Source organism: Saccopteryx bilineata, chromosome 5, assembly GCF_036850765.1.
Source record: "Saccopteryx bilineata isolate mSacBil1 chromosome 5, mSacBil1_pri_phased_curated, whole genome shotgun sequence".
Taxonomy (NCBI): domain Eukaryota; kingdom Metazoa; phylum Chordata; class Mammalia; order Chiroptera; family Emballonuridae; genus Saccopteryx; species Saccopteryx bilineata.
Window position 1 is genome coordinate 236,237,155 of NC_089494.1, and position 25,677 is coordinate 236,262,831.

The 25,677-nt window shown below is 51.6% G+C and overlaps 1 protein-coding gene across 9 annotated transcripts in view; it reads left to right on the top strand.

Moving 5' to 3' along the window:
- The window catches only part of APBB2 (amyloid beta precursor protein binding family B member 2), a 392,503-nt gene that overhangs the window by 290,946 nt on the left and 75,880 nt on the right, over nucleotides 1–25,677 (top strand). For all 9 annotated transcript variants that reach the window (XM_066233437.1, XM_066233440.1, XM_066233436.1 and 6 more), the window contains one exon: nucleotides 22,702–22,848. In XM_066233437.1, coding sequence (XP_066089534.1) covers nucleotides 22,702–22,848 — 147 coding nt within the window. The remainder of the gene's footprint in view (nucleotides 1–22,701; nucleotides 22,849–25,677) is intronic.

The window sequence follows — 25,677 nt, forward strand, 5'->3', positions numbered from 1 at the left end:
CATCAACAACATTTATTGGATGTTTAATGCTAAGGGACAGGCTGTGTGACATAATAGTTAAAAAGGTGGACTCAGGACCCAAATTGCGTGGGTTCAAAGCCAGGCTCTGCTACTTACTGTCTGGGTAAGTTAGCCTCTCTGTACCTCAGTTTCTTTATCTGTAGTGAGAATAATAATAGTATCTACTTCACAGGGCTACTCTAAACATTGAGTGAGTTGATATATTGTAAACACAAGATATACATCAAGTACTTTGAACTGTCTCTGGTGCATATAAGCATTTTTATGTATTATTATTATTATTATTATTATTATTATTCCTGTTACAAAGAGGACTGGATAATGTCCCCTGCTTCAAGGGGCAGACAGCAAACAGACAAATTCAGTGCATTGTGCTAAGTGCTGAGCTCTCATATCAGGAAGGGGGCATCTCCCCTGGTTGGGAGGAAGGAGTGACTCATGTGCCTTCCCAGAAGGAGACGCTGCCTAAGCTAATGAGTGTACTTGCATTGCAACGAAAACTGGTGACGCTCCCCTTTTCTATAAGTGCAGATGATTTTAAAATAATGTTATGTATAAATTTGTGTTCATTTTCAGCAAGTGCTTTTGGGAACAGATCTATTAAGATAAGCCCTATCCTGTCCTGGCTGGTTGGCTCAGTGGTAGAGCATTAGCCCAGCCTGTGGAAGTCCCAGGTTCAATTTCCAGTCAGAGCACACAGGAGAAGCACTCATCTGCTTCTTTACCCTCCCCCTCTCCCTCTTGCTTCTTTCTCTTTCTTTCTCTTTCTCTCTCTCTCACTCTCTCTCTCCATCCCTCTTCCTCTCTTCCCCTCCCACAGCCATGGTTCAAATGATCTGAGCAATTTGGCCCCGGAAGCTGAGGATGGCCCCATGGCCTCACCTCAGGCACTGGAGTGGCTCAGTTGCTGAGTAACGGGGCAGCAGCCCCAGATGAGCAGAGACTCGGCCCCTAGTGGGCTTGCCGGGTAGATTCCAGTCAGGGTATATATGGGACTCTGTCTTTGCTCCCTGCTTCCTGCCTCTCACTTAAAAAAAATAAAAAAAATAAAAGATAAGGACCATTTTTATTTGTCCAGTACATCAGGTAGCATTGTTTCTGTTAACCATTAAAACAACCGTTTATTTTGCTTATGATTTTGTGGAATTTGGGAAGAGTTCAGCAGTGCAGTTCCTTTCTGATCCACATGGGGGCAGCTGGGGTTGGAGGATCCATTTTCAAGATGGCTTCTTCACCCATGTGCCTGGCGGCTCAGTGCTCCTTGGCTTCTCCTCAAGTTGCATCTCCCCTCCAGGGCCTCTCCATGTTGCTTGGGCTTCTCACAGTGGTGGTCTCTGGGTAGGCAGGTGTACTTCTCATGTGGTACCTGGCTTCCAAGAAGTAGGAAGCTGAAGCCACCAGGTAAGACAAGGCTGTCCCAGGCAATGGCACTAGATCACTTGGACCATGTTCTATGATCTAGCGGGGCCACCGCCCAGACCGGGCGTGGAGACGTGGACGCATCTCTTGAGGAAAAGTAGCAAGTCTCATTGCAGAGAGCACGTAGGTTGGGAGGCTTTATTGTGGCTATCTTTGGGACACGGAATCTGCCACAGGTGTCATTCCCACATTTCAGCCATTCAACAAAGGTGTCTTTAGTGAAGAGCATGATTATTAACACAGTAAACAAATGAAGAAACCAAGGCACAGAGCCAGTGATGAACGTACCAAGCCCTGGAAGAATGTGATTCGTCCTCTTGTGTGTGACCTTTAGGTTGGCATTCCCAAAGAGGAAATAAAGACTAGCTCATCCAAGCCCAAGGAGAAGTGGAAGGAGCCCAGAGAAGCAGTGTCATCTGCCCGAGAGCACGTAGCCGCTCTCGGAAGAGCCGGACCCAGAGCCAGGCTGCCTGACCGTGGGCCAGCGTGTTTTCCACCGAGCAGAGCTGACGCTCACTGCCTCTTGGACACCGAGCCATTCATTTGCCGTTGATGCTCATTTGTCTCCTAGCTCGGAGGACAGCTTTTATGTTAGTAAAACTGTTTTCCTCCCTTTATTTGCCAACACGGCCCAACATGGTGCTGTGTTCCTGGCAGAACCACAGCTTCCTTTCCCTTATTAGCTTCTAGTCACTGCACTTGCCTGAATGAGCATCCCAGGAATTGGCAGCCGCGGGGCCCTGACTTTTGAAGGGCACTATTGAAACGAGATGCATTGTTATCCAACTGCTGGCAGCTGCTCCCTGTGGTGGCAGATGCCTGGAAAGGCTAATTAAAGGAAGACAGACTTTCCTCTTCCCCTGAAGGAAGGAACAGGTGAGGTGGGGGGCGGCAGCCAGCGGCAGTGGTGGAGACGGGCGTCCTAAGAACGCCAGAGCCGCAGGTGCACGAACCTGACCCCGTGGGACCCTGGCAGAACCTGGGGCCACGTGTGGAACAGCCTCAGGCAGAGGCAGCAGGGGCACGCTCATCTGTCAGGGCTGCGTCCTCCAGGAACGGCCAGCTGGTCAGGATCTGGGGACCCCAAAACTGCCATTTCAAGGCTGCCTGGAAAACTTCCAACAGACATCCAGCCTTGTTTTTGGGGAGCTGTTGACTAAGAACTTAACACCAGCCGCACTGTGGAGGTAGTAATGCCAGCCAACACATCTTTTTTCTTTGCAGTCAATGAACTTGGTAGAGAAATGATAGTCCCTCTCACAGGACTTAAGGATAGGGTCAGTGCTGAGCTGTCTTGGCTAAGCCACACCATCGTGTCACTGCGAGGACCCCTACTTAACACCTTGTCCAAGTGCGAAGTGACCAAAGTCAGAGCCTGAGTTCTTCCTCTGCCTCTGGCTCTGCTGCTCGGAAGGAAACCGCGTTAGTGGTCAGGCTTCCACGCTGCACTCTCGACTGACAGCAAGGGTGACAGCTCCCAGGCTTGTCCGTAACGGAGTCAGCCAGCCATTGGTGTCGCACATATCTATTCCACAGTTAATGCGTGCAAGGTGGTGTAAGACCCGTCACACTGGGGAGGGGAGCAAAATAAATGAACCCAGCAGAGAACATGGCAGTCTCGTGTAAGAGCAGTTACAGTGTTAGAATTACAAAAGGAAGCAGTAACTTGCAGCCGTACGTGGTAGAAGTTCCGAGGCTCCCTGTTGAGGAAGTGTTTGAGATTCGTTCATGAAGCAACAACATTCATAATTTAACGACAGCCGACCTGCCTGCCAGTGGGTGAACGGGTCAAAGTGTTCAGTGATACCAGCCTCCCCTCCCGGTGCCCGCAGTGGAAACCCAGTCTGGTCTCCGCCTCCAGAGTCCTGGTTGAAAAGATTTGGGCTTTAGTCATCAGTCTTCATACTAGTTTAAAAAAAAGAAAAAGAAAGAATAAAGCTCACTCCAAAGTTCTAAAGTTCTTTGTAAATATTGACTTTAAAGTTGTCCCGTTTTCATGGAACTGTCAGTTGCCACCTCTCCCCAGTGTTCGCGCTGATTTCCAGAGAGCGCAGCCAAACATGGGCACCGGAGGCAGCCCTGGCCCACCGCCTTCCGCAGCCTCAGGGCCCTCTGACTGCCCAAGGGCCCCTGTTGATAAATAATGTAGCACCTATCAAACAATTTCCCCAAAATCTTTCTTTTTTAATTATTAAATAGTTAACACAGGGGTCAAAGTTGATACAGAAAGCCGAGAAGTTTCCCATTGACCCACAGCAAACTTTGGGATAGCGTTACACGCAGAACGCCACCCCGGTCTTCTCAAGGTCTTTGGGGACCTGTCTGTGAAAGATGGAAGGTCTGCAGGGACGTGCGTGTGGCAGTACTGAGTCGCTGCAGAGCGGGGCGCTGACGTCCTGGGTGACGCCAGTCCCCTTTGCCACCTGAGGATGCTCCGGAGAATGCCGATGATGTGGTGCAGCCAGCCCCGGGCACACTGCCTTGTTAGTGAGGGAAGATGTTGTGAAGGCATAGAAATAAATGTTCCTGCCCTCCTCTCTGTGCTCACGTGCCTTCCTGTGCTGCCACCCTCTCCTAAAAGAGGTCAAGTTCCTCACAAAGCAGTTGGGAAAATGGGGTGGCCGAGGCTCTCCTGCGTTGTCACGCAGGAAGTCTCACAGGGACTGCATGTCGCGGACAGAGTCATAACCGACATACAGAACAGACCTGAGGACTCTGGCTTAGTCATCTTTGTTGAAACAGGAAGTTTACTGGGGACAATGAACTCATTGTACTATTTTTAAAGCTTTTCCCCAGGAATAAAGAGCCCACAGCCCCCTGGGTACAGGGTTCCTTGTTTTAACATCTTTTTCCTTAAGTTCACTGTTGCCGCTCTCTAAACTCCCCTCGCACTTCCCAAACCCCCACCTTTTTCTTGACAGCCCATGTACAAGGACAGCTTTGGGTTGGCATTTGCCCCACAGTCATTCAAATAATTCTAGATGTTCTTTTCACTCTTGAGAAAAATGAATGTAATTTTATAATAATGTAATATATATAAGTTTATAATAATTTTATAAATCATAGGATTCATGTCACTTTGATGAATTTTGGTGAATTTTCTCTGGAGATTCTGCATCTTCTCATTAGAAGTAAAAAAGGAATCAGTGGGTATTAAGTGCTGGTGATGTTCTTGGCACTGACCCAGGCATGGTGAGATATGAAAAGTACATAGAGGCCCTGGCCGGTTGGCTTAGTGGTAGAGCGTTGGCCTGGCCTGCAGGAGTCCCGGGTTCGATTCCCGGCCAGGGCACCAGGAGAAGCACCCATCTGCTTCTCCACCCCTCCCCCTCTCCTTCCTCTCTGTCTCTCTCTTCCCCTCCCACAGCCAAGGCTGCACTGGAGCAAAGTTTGCCCAGGCGCTGAGGATGGCTCTGTGGCCTCTGCCTCAGGCGCTAGAATGGCTCTGATTATGGCAGAGTGACACCCCAAGATGGGCAGAGCATCGCCCCCTGATGGGCATGCTGGGTGGATCCTGGTCGGGCGCATGCGGGAGTCTGTCTGACTGCCTCCCCGTTTCCAGCTTCAGAAAAATACAAAAAAAAAAAAAAAAAAGGTACATAGATACAGGGCTCTCTGATCTCCATTGGCTCCTTGGGAGGTCACAGTGGGTGGTGGAAGGGGTACTGTGTTGAGAATTAGGGGACCCCATGCTCTCCTACTGGCCACAAATAAGCTGGGAGACCTTGGGCAAGTCAATTCTCCTTGATGGGACCGCATTGATCAAGCAAAGAGGACAAGAAAAGCCTTTGAGTTCAGCTTTGAAAACAAGGCTCAAAGGCTAATGAAGCAGCTGGAATTAATTCAGAGAATAGCGGAGATTAAGAGATGAGCTACTCTGCTACTGAATATCTGCCACAAGAGATCAGGAAATGGAGAGGTGGGTTTTAGAATGAGGCTTCTCCTTGGGCTTGAGCCAGAAGTCTGTGGTCCTCAACAGACCCAGCCCACGTCCACTCAGGGTGCAGAGCCCTGGTGTCCCACAGGTGGCAGTACTGAGCCTCAGGCCACAGCAGCGCCGTTCTTTCTGGCTTGGTCCCTGGCCTGTGCAGGGAGCCAGCAGAAGTCTGCGGTGTGGCCGAGCCCCTGGGATGGTGCTGAGGCTGCCAGCTGTGTATGCTGAGTAATGCAAGGTTCTCTCCTTCCTTCTCATCTTTCTAGCACGTTCTCCTCTCCCAGGGCTTTTCTCTGGCCCTGTCTCCGTCAAGGCTTGCCTCGGCTAGCCACTTCCTTACGTCCCATTGCCACCTCAGGGCTGTGTGACAGGATCCCATCTGCAGAGCCACCTCTTTTGGAATTCTGTGAATTGATCGCTTCCCAGTGCTCCCTGGGCCCCTCCTCTCCCTGCTGATCAGGGCTGATCAGTCACGCTTCCTCGTGGAGTAGTTTCCAATTCCTGGGGCCACTGGGCTTCCTTAAGGCTCCTTCTGTCCATCTCTCCTTGTGTCCACACGTGCGCAGGTTAAAAGCTGGGTATGCGTGGACACAGGCGTATGACCTACTTGGAACAGAAACCAACCGTGTAGGTAAAGTGGGCCAGAGCTGTTTCCTTCCAGGAGAAACACATCTTACACTTCGAGAAGCACAGCTCAGCTAAACGGCGAGAGCGTCCGGTCTCCAGGTAAAGAACCAAGTGGAAAATCACTACCTTAGGAATGTGGCATAGCTCTGGAATAGGTTTGCCATTGGCAACTCCCGCTTTGGGCCTGCTTGTGAGAAGCCACAGAGGTCGGTCTGTCTGTCTCCACATAACGTCCAAGATAAGCCGGCTTCTCAGGGACCTTGTCGTCTCCGGGGTAGGTTTTCAGCCTTTATTCAGATCTATTGCTGAAAATGCCTTCCTTTTCAATATCCTAGTTCTGTGCACATATGTTCCTACCCTAAGAATTCAGTATGCCATTTTAAAACAACTACTTAAAATTCTTCTTTCTTCTGGAGTCTCCAGTAATGTCTGAGAAGAGCCTCTATTCCTAGTCACTCCATCTTTGCGTCCCGGTGAGTACCAGCTGGTCAGGGGCGTTGTCAGTGTGTGGCGGTTACTCAGGGCGCCCTTTAAAGGCACCACCCTCCCTCGGGGCCCGTCACGCCGCCTCGCGTGGACAGGCTGACCACCGACTTGCCAGCAGCGCCTCAGGGTAACGTTCCCGGGACTGCTGCTTGTTTGTGAAATACGCCAGTCAGGTGTCAGGGTCCCCAGCACCCAGTGTTCCGTGGGCCTCTGTGCTGTGGTCAAGCGCTTTCCCGTCTAAGTGCAGCGTGGACGTGTAGGAGTCAGCCTCGAGAGCAAGACCTCTGACGGTGGTCTCCGGCAGGTGACAGCAGTGCTTGTCGAGGCCTCTGTCGGCCTTTGCACGCCACGAACGCACTACGGTCTCAGACGCCCTGGGCAACAGTGGCCGGTTTCTCGGTGAGCAGTGCAATGAAACCTGTCTGACGGGCCAACAATAAAGCCTGCGGCCGGTCCCGAGGATGGAGACGCTTCGCGCTAACCTGTACCAGGCCTTGAACCCCTGGCAGCAGGCATGGCCTCCGCTTTGGGCTCCGGACACGGCAGACAAATCCTGCCTTCCTGCAACCGAATTCCAGCGTGGAGAGAGACGGCACAACACCGAAGGGGAGTGCGAGTACCTCCCGTGGAAATGCTCGCCGCGGAGGACGTGGACCGGGAGAGAAGGAGCGCTGGGAGCGGTGCAGTTTACAGCCAGGGAGGGTGACATCCAGTGAGAGGAGAGGGAGGGGACCACGTGGGTGGAGGGAAAACCCCGGGTCAGCCAGGGAAGGTGACATCCAGTGAGAGGAGAGGGAGGGGACCACGTGGGTGGAGGGAAAACCCCAGGTACAGCCAGGGAAGGTGACATCCAGTGAGAGGAGAGGGAGGGGACCACGTGGATGCAGGAGGGAAAACCCCGGGTACAGCCAGGGAAGGTGACATCCAGTGAGGGGAGAGAGAGGGGACCACATGGGTGCAGGAGGGAAAACCCCGGGTACAGCCAGGGAAGGTGACATCCAGTGAGGGGAGAGAGAGGGGACCACATGGGTGCAGGAGGGAAAACCCCGGGTCAGCCAGGGAAGGTGACATCCAGTGAGGGGAGAGGGAGGGGACCACGTGGATGCAGGAGGGACCAGCGGACACAGGATGGGATGAAATGCCTGAGAGGTAGTTCAGGCCTGGAGGAGGCCTGCTGTGATCCGTTAGCCCAAACCCCGCTCCCTTCTCAATGTTTCCCAACTCCACTCTCACTTTTCAGCTGAGGAAAATGAGGCCTAGAGAAATCAGGTGACATCCTGAAAGTCACCAGTAGTACCAGCACCAGGACCAGAACCCAGGGCTTCATGGTTCCTCGTCCCACCTACACCCTCCAACACCAAGATCTAGGAAGCTTAAGCATCATGAGGTCCACCATCACTACCCCTTGCTGGGGACGAAGGGCAGATAGAATAATTTCTCATTGTTTGTGGCAGTTCTAGAAAGTTCGAGGGAGGTGCTACCAGCATGGAGTCGGCACATACCGAACCGTGCCACAGGGTTAGGGAAATGACAGGGTTCGCTTCCTGTGAGCCTCTTGTCCCATTTTCATCAACCCTTCACTGCAGAGCCTTGTTTCACGTGTTTCTGTTTGAAGACGCCTTATTTAACATGGATTGTCGGTTCATTCACGGACGGCACAGCCAGCAGCTGTGTAGCGCATGCCTGAACAAAGCCTGTGTGACCTACGTATCTTCTCCGTGAAGCTCATCCGGCCTTCTCGCACCTGTGGACTGCAGACGGCACCTCAGCACTGCACTTGGCTGGGGGTGCATGTAAAACAGTGAAGTCACCGATAAAATATCAAAAAACAAGGCACCGATAAACCACGAAAGGACCCTTGTGTAGGAGGAGGCCTGCAGTGCGGAGCAGAGCGTTGCCGTGCTCAGCGTCAGCTGGCAGCGTGCGCAGTACGGAGCAGCGCGTTGCCGTGCTCAGCGTCAGCTGGGAGCGTGCGCAGTGCGGAGCAGCGCGTTGCCGTGCTCAGCGTCAGCTGGCAGCGTGCGCAGTGCGGAGCAGCGCGTTGCCGTGCTCAGCGTCAGCTGGGAGCGTGCGCAGTGCGGAGCAGAGCGTTGCCGTGCTCAGCGTCAGCTGGGAGCGTGCGCAGTGCGGAGCAGCGCGTTGCCGTGCTCAGCGTCAGCTGGGAGCGTGCGCAGTACGGAGCAGCGCGTTGCCGTGCTCAGCGTCAGCTGGCAGCGTGCGCAGTACGGAGCAGCGCGTTGCCGTGCTCAGCGTCAGCTGGCAGCGTGCGCAGTGCGGAGCAGCGGGTTGCCGTGCTCAGCGTCAGCTGGCAGCGTGCGCAGTAAGGAGCAGCGCGTTGCCGTGCTCAGCGTCAGCTGGGAGTGTGCGCAGTACGGAGCAGCGCATTGCCGTGCTCAGTGTCAGCTGGCAGCTTGCGCAGTACGGAGCAGCACTCAGTGTCAGCTGGCAGCGTGCGCAGTAAGGAGCAGCGCGTTGCCTTGCTCAGCGTCAGCTGGGAGCATGCGCAGTACGGAGCAGCGCGTTGCCGTGCTCAGCGTCAGCTGGCAGCGCGCGCAGGATGCCAGCCACGTGTTTCTGCCCCTCTTTTACACGAGTGCTGCAGGTGTTAGTGGGGGGGGGGGTACAGATTTCAGTGCATAGGTGAACTTGCAAACACGGGATCTACCAATAGTGAGGACTGGCCGCGTCTGTGCTTGCGCTGTTCTGAGGAAGGACTTGATTCAGGCCCCAAGCGGCGTCCTTAGTGGAGCGTCTGCCGCACGCTTAGAGCAGAGGGCCCGGTGGTGCTGCATTGCCTCAGGCGCTCCCTGTGGCGCACATGTGTTCCCAACTGTTAAGAATGATTCTCTTGTTTATTCAAGTATTGTAAGTCCGGTAGTACAAATAGACTTGTCACTAGGTGAGATTGGCCTATGTAACCCCCACTTCTCCAGTGTCCCCGCCCTGGCTGTTCCTCGCTGTGTCAGTCCCCCAAGCCCCAGCCCTCCGCCCAGAGGGCCCAGCCTGACCCCTGACTCCAGGCTCTCTCTGCTCCTGGGTTTGGATCAGCAGCTCCCCGAGAGTCACATGGCCACCTTGCTTCCCCCAGCAGAGTAGCATGGCCTACTTTACGAGCAGAGCTTGGGGCTTCATTATGGTTTTACTCGATGCTTACTCTGCAAATAGCATTTCTCGGCTCTGTAGCAGCAGGCATGGAATCTGTAGTGTAAGTCAGCCACGTGGTCTGGAGAACTTGTCTCCAGTCTTTTCCAGGACTCCTGCAGCGGAAGACTAAATAAAATACCATTCACGCTTTCAGGGAGGAAGAACGGTTTCCCCACAGTGGAAAACATCTGCCGCTCTTCTGCGGGAATGGAAGCAGGAATGGAAGCGGGATCCTGCCAGCACCCCCACCCCCCGGGCTCGCCCGGGCCCCCCTCCTCCAGCTCTGAGGGTGTGGGCTGGGGCTTCCGCCACAAGCTGGGCTTTTGTTGACACCTGACGTTCTAGCCACAGAGGTTCCCTTTTGTGTCACATGTTCGCTGGAAAAGTTATCTGTGGTGCCTTTCAGATCATTTCCTAGAGATGCTTTGTGGTAACTCTGGGCTGACCTGGGCCTTGGGCTACAGTGGGATGGCCTGTCTGGGAAGGGTCATGACAGGAAGTTTGACAGGTGCCCTAATCGGACATGTCAGGGGTCAGGTTTAAGGAGTCCCTCCTCCACCTCCACCTTTCATAAGAGAGCCACCATTTCACAGTATAAGAAATAATCTTTTGTGGAAGCTTTAGGATTTTTGAACAATTCAACAAAATACTGAGTTCTGTGCCTGTCCCTTGTTGCTTAGATGAGCGCAGGAATGGTCCAAACCATACTGTCCAAAGGCTCAGCGGGTCTGCCCCATGTCCGGAGGGTACCATCTAACAAGTGGTCTTGATGGTCTGAGACCCAGGATCAGGGTTGGGACAGAGGCACATCGTGACAGTGAGTTGTCTAGATCCCACTGGCACCTACAGAGGAGCTTAGCACCAACCTCTGCTTGGGGGCTTAGTCCCAGGACAGGACTCGGGGTCTAGCTGGGTGCCCAGAGTGTTGATGAAGAACCAATTGGAAGCCCCAGTTGACGGACTACAGACATAGCAAGGCCTCGGGTTGCCCCTCGGGCCAGCCCTGGATTGTGGGCTCCAGTCCGCAGTCCTGTGTGAAAGTCGCACGAGGACTGGATTGGGCCCCGGGCAGGAACTAGCCCTCCAGAAGGACTAGCCCTCGGGTCTTACAGTGGAGCCACCTGGAAGCACAGGACACCTGACATGGCCCTTCCCCCATTACTATCTAACTGGATTTTTTATGATTCTTATATCACTTTTATATGACTGGCATGGCATAGATCAGGATTTGTTGATAATTTAGAGCTAGTGACTATAATAGCTCACACTGAGCACTTACCATGTACCATTCTGAGCACATTAGAGGTATGGTGCTATGTGTTGCTCCTGATGTTTCTCAGGACATACGTACTATTGTCTCCATCTTACAGGTTAGAAAGCCGAGGCGTGGGGCAGGTCAGTAATTGCCCTGAGTCACTCTGGGATTCCAACCTGGGTGCTCGGGCTTTAGACCCTAGGCTATATGCATATTACAATACTAAAAATGGCTGTGCCAGGCTCCTTGCCAGGGTTCAGCACACACACACACCTTGAATCCTCACGGCACTGCCAAGGGCAGTGTTATCCCTCTGGGGATGCAGAAACGGGTGACAATTAACTTGCCAAAGGCACAGCCAGGGAGTGATGGTCCAGGACTCCCAACTAGACCTGGTCCCCTCTTTGCCACCACGCTGCGATCTGTCTCCAGCTCAGGTGTGTGCATGTGACACTACGTCACCGAGCATGACGTATGTGCAGGCCCCTCTTTGCATAGTGGGTGATCAGAGGACCAAAGAGCAGGCCTGGGCTCGAGCAGCCTCCTTTGGACTGAGTGTTCCTGTTTTTAGAACAACTGATGTAGAACAAAGACGAGAGGGACCAGGACAGGGCTTGGGGTCCACCTGGTCCTCAGTATGTCGCTCTGCTGAACTCGACTGAGCTGATATCCTCCTCTCTCAAATGAGGATAGCAGTCTACCCTGAGGATCAAACCTCTGGTGAAAGAAACTCCAGCTGCTGCTTATTTGCTGAGTGACCTTGGGCAATTCGGCTTAGTTCTCTGAACCTCAGTTTATATATTGCATATTAAAATGACAAACGTAGCTCATACTTATAGGGTTGTGGGAACACCTGCTACATGTTGTAAAGCCTGTGGGACTTGGAGAGTGATCCGTAAGTGTCAGCGCCATCCTTTCCCCGCCAGGGGTAGGCTCGTAATTTTGTATATAAAATACTCAGCATGGCGTAAGCGCTCGATGAACGATCACTGCTAGTAAGGTGATGATCACACGAAAATGTGTAGTGTCATACGCCTACAAATTTATGTTTAAATATGTATGTACACATAGTGTGTGCTGGGACGTTTGACAAAACTGGGCTAAGTCTCTTGGTTGAACCCTCCACTCAACTCTTTCACTGATGAAAACAGGCCTCGGAACAGCAGCCTGGGCAGGAAGTGACTAACGCAATTAACCGTTTGCGGACTAAATCCCAGCCCGTGCCTGGCTCTCCGTGCTCTGGCGATGAGTCTCGAGGACCCTGGCCGTCAGGACGGTGACGTGGGTTTCCCTGCCCGCAGTTTTGCTCCGCAGCCTGCAATGGGCTGGCTGTCAAAACCGGGAGTGGCTTTCCTCCAGAGAACGAGTCCGGTCAGATGTACGTTTCTCTCTGTAAATTAATAAATTGACGCTCTGGTCTTTATTTTTTAATTTATATACATTGTTCATAATGTGGTGACAGCTCACCCTGCTCAGCAGATGAACATGAGTCACCGTGGACCAGGCGTTGTGACGAATTCAGCACGGCACGGAGCGCTGGCCTCTCTATCAGCAGAAAGCCTCTTGTGTAAGAGAAAGCAGGACTCTGGCTGAGGGGGGCCCCAGCCTCAGCCCCACCCTGGGCTGCCCTCGGCCCCTCCCGCAGGTCATCCCTGAGCCTAGCAGTACGAGGCCATCACAGAACACGGTGTGACCGGCCGGGCAGTGTTCAGCACAGGCCTCAGTTAACCGCAGCTGAGTCTCCTCTGCCTTCGTGGAGTCTCCTTACCTTCAGTGGCCTGTTAGCAGGCGCTGGGGGTTGGGGAGGGAGGGAAGAGGGAGGGGGAAAGGAAGGACGGAGTTGAGGTGGTGCCCCCTGGTGGACAGTGTGCACCGGGCACCCAGATCTCTACAAGGCTGGTTGTGCCTATGGTCGAGGCTCCCGTGTTCCTCTGGGAAGTCTCAGGGCCGGTACTTATTCACCATTCCAGGGTTACTTTATTCTCACTGTGCTTCTGGCCTTGAATCACCCGGGCCACTCTGGAATGGGCCCAGGCCTCCCTGACCTCTGGTATTAGCCTGGACCTGCTGGCGAGTACTTGGGATTGTGGGGGGAGGGGTTGTGCGTAGCCACACTGCGTGTGAGGGGAGGGTTGGTCGTCCTCTGAAGTCCCCAGCTATAAAGGGAGATGTGCCTCTCTGCCTCCCTCGGGAGAGCGGCGTCGTGGCAGCACCAGGGTGGCAGCCGGGCGGGGTGACGGATCTGTCAGCACGTGAACGTGGGTCTGAATGCAGCTCCACTCTGCGTGCTGGTGACCTTGGCTCCACACACCACTGTATTGGTCTTCTCGGGCTGCCATAACAAAGTACCCCAGACTGGGTGGCGTACACCACAGAAACGTGTTTTCTCACAGCTCCGGAGGTTAGAAGTTCAAGATCAAGGTGTTGCCAGGTTTGGTTGCCCCTGTGGCCTCTTTGTTTGGGTTGGTGACAGACACCCCTTTGCCCGGCCCTGACTTGGCCTTTTCTTCGCACACACAAAGTCCTGGTGTCTTTTCGTAAGGGCACCAGTCTTGCTGGATTAGGCAATCCCAGAGAAATTTCCAGACAGAGTTTATGAAGCTCATGCTTGAGCACACGGGAGGCAGCCCAGAGGGAACGACAGTCCTCTGAGGGGGCTGGGGGCTGGCAGGCTTGACTGCCTTTCTGAGCCGGGGACAAGGCGGGCTGTAGGGAAGAGTTCCCGAGTGGAACCGTCTCTGTCGGCTTGGGGCGGCTTCCTCCTTCTGTCAGGTTGCTTGGCAACTAGCACCTGGCCTGCGCTGTGGGGGCAAGACGCTGCTGTTGCCCATTACCATCACTCCAGGAAGGTCATCCTGAGGCCAAACTGTGAGCAACTGCACGTGTGAAGCAGTGGTTCTGACATCATCTGGCCACCTGGTCTTTTTATTTATTTATTTATGATAGAGGGAATCATTAACTCGTTTTTCTACTTAGTTGTGCCAATGATGCTTCTCATATAAGCCCTGACCAGGGCTTGAGCTGGCGACCCTGGGATCAAACCAGCGACCTTGGTGCTCCAGTATGGCACTCTGTCCGCTGCGCCACCAGTCAGGGCACCTTCCTGGTCTGAACTCGCCTTCCTGCCCACCTGGCTTTTTCCCTTTCCCAAAATCAAGTTTCTGTACTTTCTCAAAGGGACAGAATTCAAGCCATAACAACGACTCTGCCTCAGTTTCCTCATCTGTAAAATAGGAATGATATACCATCTGCTTTATATGTTGTGAGATGGGTTAAGTTGATGAAATATGTAAAGGAAAGTATTTGACGTGTGTATATGGTGAGCAGGCAGTCATGAAGGTGGCTGTCCCAGATAATATGTCGACTATAGCTCAGTGTTAGTGCCTGGAACATTGTAAGTGCTGCACGGGTGTTACTATTATTATGACTGTCCTCTTTATAGAAGAATCTGTCGGCTTAAAATGTTAGCATCCTGCTTTTCCAGCAGGGTTGTCTCACTCTGAAAACTAGAAAAGGGAGAAAGTCAAGTAAGTGGCGCTTGTGGGCTCAGAACCCCAAAGGGCCAGGTGTCTTGTTTTCCACCCCAGCGCGCGCCGTGTTGTAGACAGTTTGGGGTGGGCCCGCCGCAGGGGCCGCCGCAGGAACTGCTGAAGCGCTCAATGGGGTCAGCGCAGAAATGCGCTCTGGGTCCCCCCTGGCTGCTGAGGTCACTGCTGCACTGAATAATTAATCAGCTGGTTCCTTGCTTCAGCTGGTGGAGAACTGGGTCAGGCTCCACCCCGGGTCCCCAGGCACCTCTCCGACAGCGCCCGCTGAGATGCTGCATTTGGAAAGCACGTCGGCCTGTCAGAGAAAAGCAGTAGCAAATAAAGCCTAATTTTATTTCAGCCTGTGTCTGTAATGACAGTGATCTGTATTCCCACACGTAATGACCGCAGACACCGATTTACTAAGGACGTCCCTATTCTGGAGGCAGCATCCCAGGAAGGCAGTTTAAACCTTTTTTGGGAGCCTATGCATTTTTAGAACTGACTCTATGCAAAGTCGTTTGAGGTGACAGCCCTTTGCTCACTGGCTGCTTCTCAGCAAAATCTGGACCGTCAAGAGACCTGCCTCCGGGCAGCAGTCAGGCCCGTGCCGTCCGATAATGGACGCATTAACTGGGAGATGAAATGGCAGGGGGCTGGTCTTCACTCTTACGGAAACGTCCAGCATATAGGACATCAAATAAGATGACTAGCTACATTATTCTGGCCACCAATACGAAATAGAAAAAGGATGTTCTCACTGATCATATGTGGACATGATTGAGTAGGTCCTTCTTTGTCGTCACATATAGCAAGAATACATGCAGTAGGTCTTTTTCCCCCTGACCCCGAGAGCACGGATTTAAGAGGTCTCTGCTCTGCAAGGCAGCTCCACGTCACTCAGACCGCTGCCGGGATCACCGTGCTCTTAGAGTCTAGGTGAGACAGGCTTCGTCCCAGCCACACGGCCTGCGGAAATCCACGTGTCCTCCTCAGCACCCCGCCCCTTCTCTGGGTCATGTATTTCTTTTAAGTTGGCTTCCTGCTCTCCACTCAGGCTTTTGCCTGTTGCTTTTCTCTGCCAAGCCTCACTCCAGGGGAGGGTCCACCCTTTCCCTTTATCTCCCCCGGTGACATCAGCCATCTCTTTGTAACAGGCTTCTGCGTGAGCATCGAGGGTAGTATGGAGGGAGGGGGCTGAATTGCATCAGAAACTGTTCCGGAGGGTGTGGGCCTGCGCTCACCTTTCCACGGGCACGGGGCCCTGGCCCTTCGCTGGCGGAGTGCTTCCCCGGAGGCGGAGTGCTTCCCCGGAGGCGCAGCCGCTCTGGCTCTCTCCCGTTTTCTTTGCATACCCGTGCCTTTCCTCTTCCCTAAACTCCAGGTCACTTAACCATCTCCTCATTGCTTCTCAAAGAGCTCTGATCCAACTAGTAAGCTTTCTCCACCCCAACCCAGGGGCCTGAGTATATGTCAGTGAGTGAGAACCGTGGTACCACGCCTCCTTGGAATTCTTTTCAAGTACTTTCTAGTTTCAGAGTCTTTGGAAAGCTGGTGAAAGCTTTATTAGACACTCTCCGTAAGATGCAAACACACACACATACAGGTCTGGATATATTTTCAGGAACTTCCAGAAGCCCATCTGGGGATCTCCCAGGCCCTCAGCAGGCCCCATGCCCCTCACTGTCCCCAGCCACCCAAGGTTTGTCCTTCCTGATGCTTGGTCACTAGTTGGAAAAATGAAGCAGGATGTTGCTAACGGCAATCCTGACACATCTGGCGGAGATCAGATCCCTTGAGAAAATAATGTTCGGCTTTTCTCAACCAGCCTCTTTGGTTCAGGCCCTATAAACCATCCCACTAATCATGCCGGGGCCCTGGGAGGTCCTGGGAGGTCCATACCACTGTCCTCACTGCAACAGATGAGGAGACGAGGGAGCTGAGGCAAACCAAAATTTAGTGACGTGGCTCAGATCACACCCCTAATAAGTGGCCAGCCTGGGGTTCCGTCCCAGGTCAGTGACTTGAAATCCTGGGCCTGAAATTCCTACACTCACTGCCCTGCCCCTCTACACTGTCGTACCTTATTGATTGTGTCGTTCATGTCATGATGCTGTGCGACCTTTGGTATTGCAGCCAAATGAATATGCCCTTCCAGTTTGAAATGGTACTCAGAGCGGAGCGTTTGTTCTGTTGTGTTCGTTAATGTGTCTTCAGGACCTGGCGTGTATTAGGTGTCAGTAAATATTTGTTAAATAAATGCACCCATCCATACTGCAAGGCTCAGCTCCGTACCACACCCTCAGGAGGCTGTCCTCAACGCATCCCTCTGAGTTGAAAACCTCCTCCTACACAGAGTTCTCAGTGGAGGGTGCGCCTATTTGCCCTCCACGCACGTGGCCGTGCTGTAGATCCCCCTCGTATCTGCTCTGTTGCAAGCTTCTCCAGAACAGGGCTGTGCCTGACTCCTCTCTACGTCTCCAGGAACTAACAGGCACTCCGTGAATGTCTACTGACTTGAATACACAGTTGTGATTGTGCTGCTGGGTAATGAAACTTGAGTGGTAAGTCATTCCAATAAGCAAGTATTAATTAGGATTATATCTATAATGCTAAACCCCAGCTGTAGCTTTTCTCTGTGAACCTCTTTGGGTTTTTTAAGTAACTGCAGTTTTGTGTTGCTGTCGATTCTAGGATCATTTACCATTTTGTCGTCCCTCAGTAGTGATAGAGCACTGGCCGTGTTCTGAGCATTGAATGTGCTGCTTGGGGGACATTAGCTCATTTAAGCCCCACCTTCTCTGACGCTGTGCCGGAGGCTGGCTCCCCGGGGCAGAGGTGAGGCTCATACCCCCTCTTCCATAGCTCCAGTTTCCTCGTCTCTCCCCTCCTTCGTCCCCTGCCCTCAACCTCCCGAGGGCTTGGAAACCAGGCCCCCACAGGTCCTGCCAGCCTATGCGCATCTTGCTTGCCGTCCTGAAAACTCTGGGGAGGAAAACACTACCGGCCCATGGGAACACAAAGAAGGAAATGAGAGTCTCCTGGGCCCCGAAAGAAGAAGGTGCGACATGCCTTCCCTTCCCCACCCCACTTCCTGTGGATCTCCTAGTGTGATTGTCGTTCTTCAGCGGAGTCCACTTCGACTCATGGAGGCCCAACACCCGCCGGTGGGTCTGCCTGGCATAGACACCACGGCTCTGCACTGTGTTCTTTCCACACGTGTTTTAGGAAGAGGTTCTCTCCAGGCGGATGTCTTTGTTTAAATGGGACTCAAAGAAAGGGAAATTGCTAACAGGATGTATGTTTCCAGCCGAAATGTGGCAACTTGGTTCCAGTGCGGAAGAGGAGGGAACAGGTGGGAGGGAAGGAGCTGGGTCTGTTCTCATCCAGCCATGTCCCTGGTCGCCTTCAATGCCCAAATTAAGTAATGCCAGCAACAGGGGCAGTAGCAAACTCATTTAGCCCAGTTGATCCTCACAACATGGGATAGGCTGTTGGCAGGTATTTTTAGTGTTGATATTTTATGATGAGGAAACTGAGGCACAGAGAAGTTAAGAAACTTGCCCAAGATCACAAATAATAAGTGGCAGTCCTGGGATTTGAACCCAGATTTTACTTTCGAGACCAGTCATGGGCACAGCATGACTTTGAGTAAGGAAAGGGGCCGTCTGTCCACATCAGTGGTTCTCAAGGTGTGGTCGCCAGACCAACAACTTCAGCATCACGTGGGAGCTGGTTAGAAATGCAGGTTCTTGAGCCCTCCCCTCACCTACTGAATGAGAAACGGGGGTGGGAGGCCGGGGCCCAGTTTTCTGTCTTTTTACAAAGCCCTCTGGGTCTGGTGTTCGCACATACCACGATCTACAGTACCTCCCCTCCACACCACCTGTTAGCTTTTTAGCTGGAATCTGTTAAACAAGGGAAATCTTTAAAATCTGCACATAGAAAAGAGTTAACATTTTTCAATAATAATGATTATAATTTGTTGAGTTCTTTCTACATGCCAGGCAGTATGCTAAATACTCTACCAGCATTATCTCCTTTAGTTCTCAGAGTGAATATTAGGAAGTGTAGGTACTGTTGTTATTCCCATTTTACAGATGAAGAAGCTGAGACTTAGAGACTGGAAGAGACTTGCCCAGAGTCAGCAGCTGATAAATAGCAAGGTTACGATTGAATCCAGATTCCTGTGATGACACAGTCCATGCTCTGAACCATTACTTATTTCTTGCTCTTTTGGCTAAGATGAGCATCGATCAAAGTGCAACAAGCATTGATCTTTATTCAAATATTGAAAAAAAGTATTTTTTAAAAGCAGGTTTACTACATATTTTGAACTCTTCACGTACTCTGAAATGAGTGTTTATTCAGAGCTGATTAGTACAGATATCATTAATACCCCTGTTGAAGGAAGAGTGATGTTGGTTATAAACCTTCCGGCCACACGGGGGCAGCACCAAACAGCCCAGGTTGCTCTGTGCCGCTCCACTCCCAGGTGGCGCTCTGTTATTCCCCGTACACCCAGTTTTCTTTTGCTTCCTTAGTGGAGCTTTCCAAATCAGAAACTAAATTGCAATAGTGGGATTGCACAAGGAAAATTACTTGAAATAAAAATAACAGTAATATATTTAGCGCTCTTGTTTTCTCTTTATCACCATGACAAAACAATATACTTAATGCATCGTGGTGGGATTAGTTAGCCGTTTGCATTTCTTAGCCAAGAAAAATACCCTGGATTTTTTTAATGAGCCGGTTTATTTTGAAATCCATGAGTTCTTAGACTCAAGAGACAAAAAGCAGCCAGTTGTGTTTTATGTGTGTTTGGTTTTTTTTTTTACTTATTGTTAATAAATTTTTTTGAGTATTCATAGGCTGTAAGACTTTATAGTAGGCAATTAGAGGAAGTGAAAAAATGTGCTCCTGGCTTCTAGTTTTAAGGACATCCCACAACAGTACCGGTTTCTTAGGGTTCAAACCCCCACCCAGGATCACCAGGACGCTCTGCTCAGAGCAGCTCCTATTGATTCCGCGCCCTATATGTGGGCATATCTCAGCGTGTTTACGTACCGGAGGCTGGATGCCCTGGGATTTTGACTGGAGTGACTATAATAATTTGTTGTTCAAACTGGGACACTTTTGAGAATAAAAGAAGTTGTGTCTTAATAGTTTTGCCAAAACAACAAGCATAAACCAGAGCCATCCTGGGGACAATTGAAATGTGTGGTCACCCCAATTACAGATGTTCTGCTTCTCTCGTTCCCCCCTTCGACAATTCCGGTTAAGACTCCCGTGGCCCTGTATTCCTTTGCCCTTTCATTCAACGAGATGTTCACTGAGTGCTTTCTGTCTGCTGCGTTCTCTTGCTGTGTTTCTCCTCGTGAGAACCCTCTGAGGTAACCATGGTTATTCCTGTTTTAACAAACGTAAAACATGGGGATTTTGAAATTACCTGCCCGAGCTCACAGAACCAGTAAATCTAAGAGCTGAGATTTGAATCCAGGCCATCCCTACGCCAGCCATGCACTCACAACTGTATTGACATCACTGTCTGTGTCCTGGAGCACTCTTTGTGTCTTTGTGGGCTGAGCCCCATCTGACACTGTCCCTCTAGTAAAATCTCAGGCATAGAGCAGAGTAGTGAGGCGCGGGAGCCCCAAAATGAGTCCGATTGCCTGGGTTTGAATCCTTGGTTCGCCACTTAACAGCTTCATGCTTCACTCACTTTCCTCGTGTGTAGAATGGGTGCAGCTAACTCAGTGTGGATCTCAGAGGGTTGAGGTAAGGATGAAGTGAGTCAGTATCTTTCACATTCGAAGAATGCCTTGTTTGCTGGGTCAGATGATACAGCTGTGTCATGCTTGTTTTCTGTTACTAAAGGCTGGAATAACATAAATGTTCTTCAAATCAAGAGTGTTTACTTTTTTTTTTTTTTTGAGGCAGGAGGGGGACATGGAGCTGGTAGCTAACGAGTGAAACAGCAGGCCAGAGTAGGTGGTTGCGTTGTTTTCTGACTAGGGACTGTGTTGGGAGCCAGCAGAGGAGAGAGTTGGTGAGCTGCACAGTGCTCCCTGGAGGAGTGGGAACGAGCACTTCTGGGCTCAGACCAGTGACGCTGATTGTCTTACCAAACGAGGAAGATGTGCTGTGACGTGCATCGTGACACATCTGGCATGTCCACTTGCAGCAGCACGGTGTGGTCTGGGGCTAAGGAAGCAGAGGGGCAGGCAGACCAGCTAAGACAGACCGCAGTGCTGACTAGAGGCCGCCCCTCCCCTGGTCCCAGCCGGCCCTGTGCCTGTGGGCACCCTCCTCTCCTTTGAGCAGTTGCACTATGGTGCACACACACCCGCAGACAAAATGTGAGGGCCTTGCCTGGGAGACAGGGTCCTGACAGCTTTCACAGTCACTGCAGGGAAGCCTTCTCTCTCTGGTGTGTGTGGGAGCAGCCTCGTGCGCCACCAGCATACGGCAGCCGTTCTGCTCTGGGTGGTTACGCAGGGACCACAGTGCTTCCCGCGGGAGGACGCGAGGATCCCCTGCACTGTGCTCAAGTCAAGTGTCTTTGGTATTCTGGGTGTGCGTATGTGTCTGTGTTTTTCCCCTGAGAAACTGTGATCAACAAGCCAGAAAAGGGTCTGAACTTGGAGGCTGAACTGCGAAAGGTTGAACTGGACTGAATGTAGTCACTTTGGGATAGTTTGTTGCATTTCCTTTTTTTTTTTTTTCTTTTTCTTTTTCTTCTAGTGAGAGAGAGGGAGACAAGGAAACAGGAAGGGAGAGAGATGAGAGTTTGTAGTTGCAGCATTTCAGTTATTCATGGATTGCTTCTCATACGTGCCTGGATGAGAGGCTCCAGCCAAGCCAGCGACTATGTGGTCATGTCTATGGTCCCATGCTCCAGCCGGAAACCCCAGGCTCAAGCCGGCGACCTCAGGGTTTTGAACGTGGGGCCTCAGTGTTCTAGATCAATACTCTATCCACTGCGCCACCACTGGTCAGGCTATTTCTTCATTTAATTATGGCATTCACTTTGGGAGACTTTACAAGATGCCCCTCCTATCCTGGAAGGTGGTCTCTTCAACATAGGTGCAGCTTGGGAGGGGCCCCAGCCCTCAGAGGGGGATAAGGAATCTGGACTGCAGGGTCGGGTGAGGGGCCCCGAGCCACCCGGCCGTCCTGGCAGTGACCCACGGGGCAGATGCTGCCGCCCTCACATGTCCCGAGGGTGTCTGTCCTTTTACAGCTTTGGATTTTTTACTTATTACAATAGGCATATAAAACTATTGGTTTTTTTTTTTTTTTAATTGAATAACTAAACTTTAGAAAGACAACGAGAGTCATCTCAAAATATCTCTAGATGATAAAAAGCGTAAATGAAGTTTGTGCTGTAAGGGGTCTGAACAGACCGTGCATTCTGCGGGCTCCTCAGGGTCCAGTGCTAATAACGTGCGGTACGACCGCGCCTTGCTACCGGGGAAGCGCTTTCCCCCTGTTTTCCTTCACTTCTGGGTATTACTACATTTTGCCTCATTGTTATTAACATGCCTGACATGGATATAATTCATTCTCTCTTCTATCATCTTTTTCTAGGTGCTAACAACTCACAGAGCTCATAGGGGTTGCACTTCTTACTGTTAAAAAAAAACCCTGCCTTCTAATAGATAAAGCGGCTTAGAAATTTTTATGTCCATTGGCCCTGTAATTCTTCTTCTAGTAATCTATTCTAAGAAAGAAATCTGAGCACACACAGGAAGTTAGGCAAGAAGAGATTTATCACTACATTTCCTAATAGCAAAAAAAAGTCACAATTTAATTTCCTAACCATAGAGGACTAGATGGTCGAACATTACGGAGCAGTTAGACTCATTAGGCATACCTTGTAGAGCAGAGGTCGGGAACCTATGGTTCGCGAGCCAGATGTGGCTCTTTTGATGGCTGCATCTGGCTCGCAGACAAATCTTTAATAAAAATAATAATAACATTAAAAATATAAAACATTCTCATGTATTACAATCCATTCGTTTCCTACTGCTCATGTTCATGGTTGCGGGTGGCTGGAGCCAATCACAGCTGTCTTCCGGGACAACACCAAAATTTTATTGGATAATGTGTAACGTACACGGGTCGTTGTATGGCTCTCACAGAATTACATTTTAAAATATGTGGCATTCATGGCTCTCTCAGCCAAAAAGTTTCCTGACCCCTGTTGTAGAGGATTTGAGGGTAAATTGATAGAGACTGACCTGTGACTGAGGAGTAATTTCACGTTCTTTGATGTTGCCTTCTAGTGTTTTGCGGTGCGCTCTCTGGGATGGGTAGAAATGGCAGAGGAGGACCTCGCCCCTGGGAAAAGTAGTGTTGCTGTCAACAATTGCATCCGGCAGCTTTCTTACTGCAAAAACGACATCCGGGATACAGTCGGCATTTGGGGAGAGGTAAGGAACCCGTGGAAATAATTACTGGCTGGCTTGGTTTCATTCTGTGGTGCTTCACGAAGCCCAGAGCTCTGTGGGACACTGTGGGACACTGGGACACTGCAGGTGTTTGTCGGGTGCGTGTTCCCTAAAGCAGGCCATGCAGGCAGGGTGCACCCTGTGATCTGCCCATTAGCACTGTCAGGGCCCAGTGAGGACTGGGACCCCACAAGAGAACATTTTGCAGCATCTAAGTGACAGGGTCTAACCTGAGGTTCCTGAGTCCCCAGGAATCCACTGTGGATTTTAGGACCTAGAAAATCCCTTAAATTTGCATGCAAAGTTGGGCATGCCAGGATACAAGAGCAGTTTTCCTGGAAGAAGACCCGCGCCCCTCTCAGAGTGTATCCAAAGGGGAGCGTGGCCCCACACAGGCACACAAAAATCCTGGTGCTGCTGCTCCAAGAGTTGAAAAATTAGGCTTTATAACACATTCTTCTTTATTTGCAATCTGAAAATCAATGTTATTGTATATATGAGTTTAGAAATTGATACCTGTGTAATCTTTCTCACTTTGAATATAGTGATTCCATTTTGAAATACTAGTTAATTTCAGAAAGGCAAATGACTAGTATAAATATGAAATATTGATAAAAATATGAACCAGGAAAAGCCGATCCCTGCCACGCTCCGCGACCTGTAAGCGTGCCTGCCGAGCGTCGTGGGGCAGCGCTGCTCCACGCCTCCACTCCAGCGCCCCCTCCCGCTAACAGAGCCTCTGTTGCCTTTGGGAGAGCCAGTTGAGATTTCTAAGCCGAACCAGCCCAAAGGAAGTGCGTCACCCAGCTCAATGAGGGGGGACTTGATCTCACTATGGTCACATCCTAAAATCTATTTGACGCATCAGGTGATGACATCAGCCACAACAAGCCCTTCACAGTCTGTTAGTACCTGCACGATGTTTGCCCTGGGTGCAGCTGCACAGAGGGGGGGCTGCTGCCCGGTGGGAGCTGTCCTGGGGGCCGTTTACCAGTGGGTCCTGGGTGGGGTGAGGTCTCCTCTGGGCTGCAGTCAGTGCTTAATTCCTGCAGGGAAGGGACAGAGAGGAGAAGAAGGCACCAGAAAGCCCTAGAGGCCCCCAGGTATTTCAGAGCACATCCCCTGGTTGGCCCGGCGGTCTCGCAGCTCCTGAGAACCGCTAGTGGCAGCCCTCACCTGAAGTCTGGAGGACAGGAGCCCGGCCTGTAGCTGAAGGACAGTGTTGGGGACAACAGCATGGCTCTGCTCTTGGCTCTGAGAACCGTTGCTCAGCTACTGACCAGTTACCCCGTGCTTGTGTGGCGCTGGGCAACCGAACCTCTCCAGGACCCGCACCTCAATCACGGTTATCCTGCGAGCTAGTTAATTAAGAATTGGCTCTTTGCCCCAGGTCTGGACACAGCCACAACCTTGAGGTGGCCACAGGCAGAGGCCTCGCCCCTCAGCAAGCTGAATGAGCTGCAATTCCCCGAAAAGACCTTTGGGGGCGCCGTGGATCTGAGATCGCAGGCAGCTGTTGCCCCGGACTCTGTGCGGTCTGCACAAGCTGTGTTTTGTGCCGGGGCTCTCTTCTGGAAGTGGCTTCCCTGCCCTTCGGGAAGATTTCAGATCACCCTGGATCTCAGACGTAGACTCTTATAATAACTTCCTCCCTGGCCAGCAGAGGCACTGAAAACCCACGCCTGCCACCTCAGCAGTGGAGCTCGTGTTCAGTCTGAGAACCTTGGGTGGGAACTGAAAACATCCTCCTCAAAAACCACACCCCAGAGTAATTTATCCATCCCGCTTTGGGGTTTGAGGACCCACCGGGAAGCCCCACTGTGCTCCCCAGCTAGACCTCCCTAGCTGCAGTGTCCCAGCCTCAGGGTTGACCGCGAGCTTCAGGAGACACAGTCTTTCAGTTGTTGAGCAAAGTTGAATAATTTCTTTAAATTATGCTTCAGGAATTTCAGGGTAAGTATTGTTGAATAGTCTATCATCCCTACCCTCAAAGAGCCAACAAAGGTGGGGAGACGGACAGAAAAACCCGAAAACCTGAGTAGCCGCAGAAGAGATAAGAGAGCTTGGCCTCCCCGTACCCCCATTAACACAACACCTGTGCAGCTCACGGCGTCGCAGGTTCTGGGTCAGGCCTGAGCATGTGGCTTGTCCTGTGAGCCTTGGTTTCCCCATCTGCTAGTTGGAAATCATAGCAAACCAAGCTCTCAGGGCAGGTTGGAAAGTTCGTGAGCCAAGGTACCTTGAGCATGTGACGTAACATCTGTGATGTGATAAAGTCGTGTGAATGTTAGCTGTGGTAGTAACAAAAAATGTCACAAAGCTGTTTCTGCTCATTGCCAGCCAGATCACACAGGAAGAAGGGGTGTGTGTAGATGTGGAGAAGAGCTGTGGTCTGAGCAGGCCGTGGAGGGGTGCTTGCTGGGGGCCGGCCCGAGGGGAAGGCCGGGGAGAGTGTGGTTGCGAGCGGATCCCGGTCCTGGCCTGAGCAAAAGACCAGATTCTCCAGGAAACCCACCATTCTCCTTTTTTCTTAAAGATTCGAAAGTGGAAATGATTGAAAACAAGAGCTGGCTAGAATGCAGGCTGGGGGAACCTATTTTAGAGGACTCGGAGAGGGAGGGAGAAATTGGGATGTGAGGGAAATCCGAAAGATTCTCAAAGAGTTTAGTCAGCAGAGGGTGTTTGTGTCTAAGGAAAACAAATTACAGACCCAAGGGGTGGCCTCCTCGGACAGTGGAGACGCCATCCCTGGACAGCGCGGACGCGGGAGGGCGCGCTCCTCAGGAGACGCCATCCCTGGACAGCGTGGAC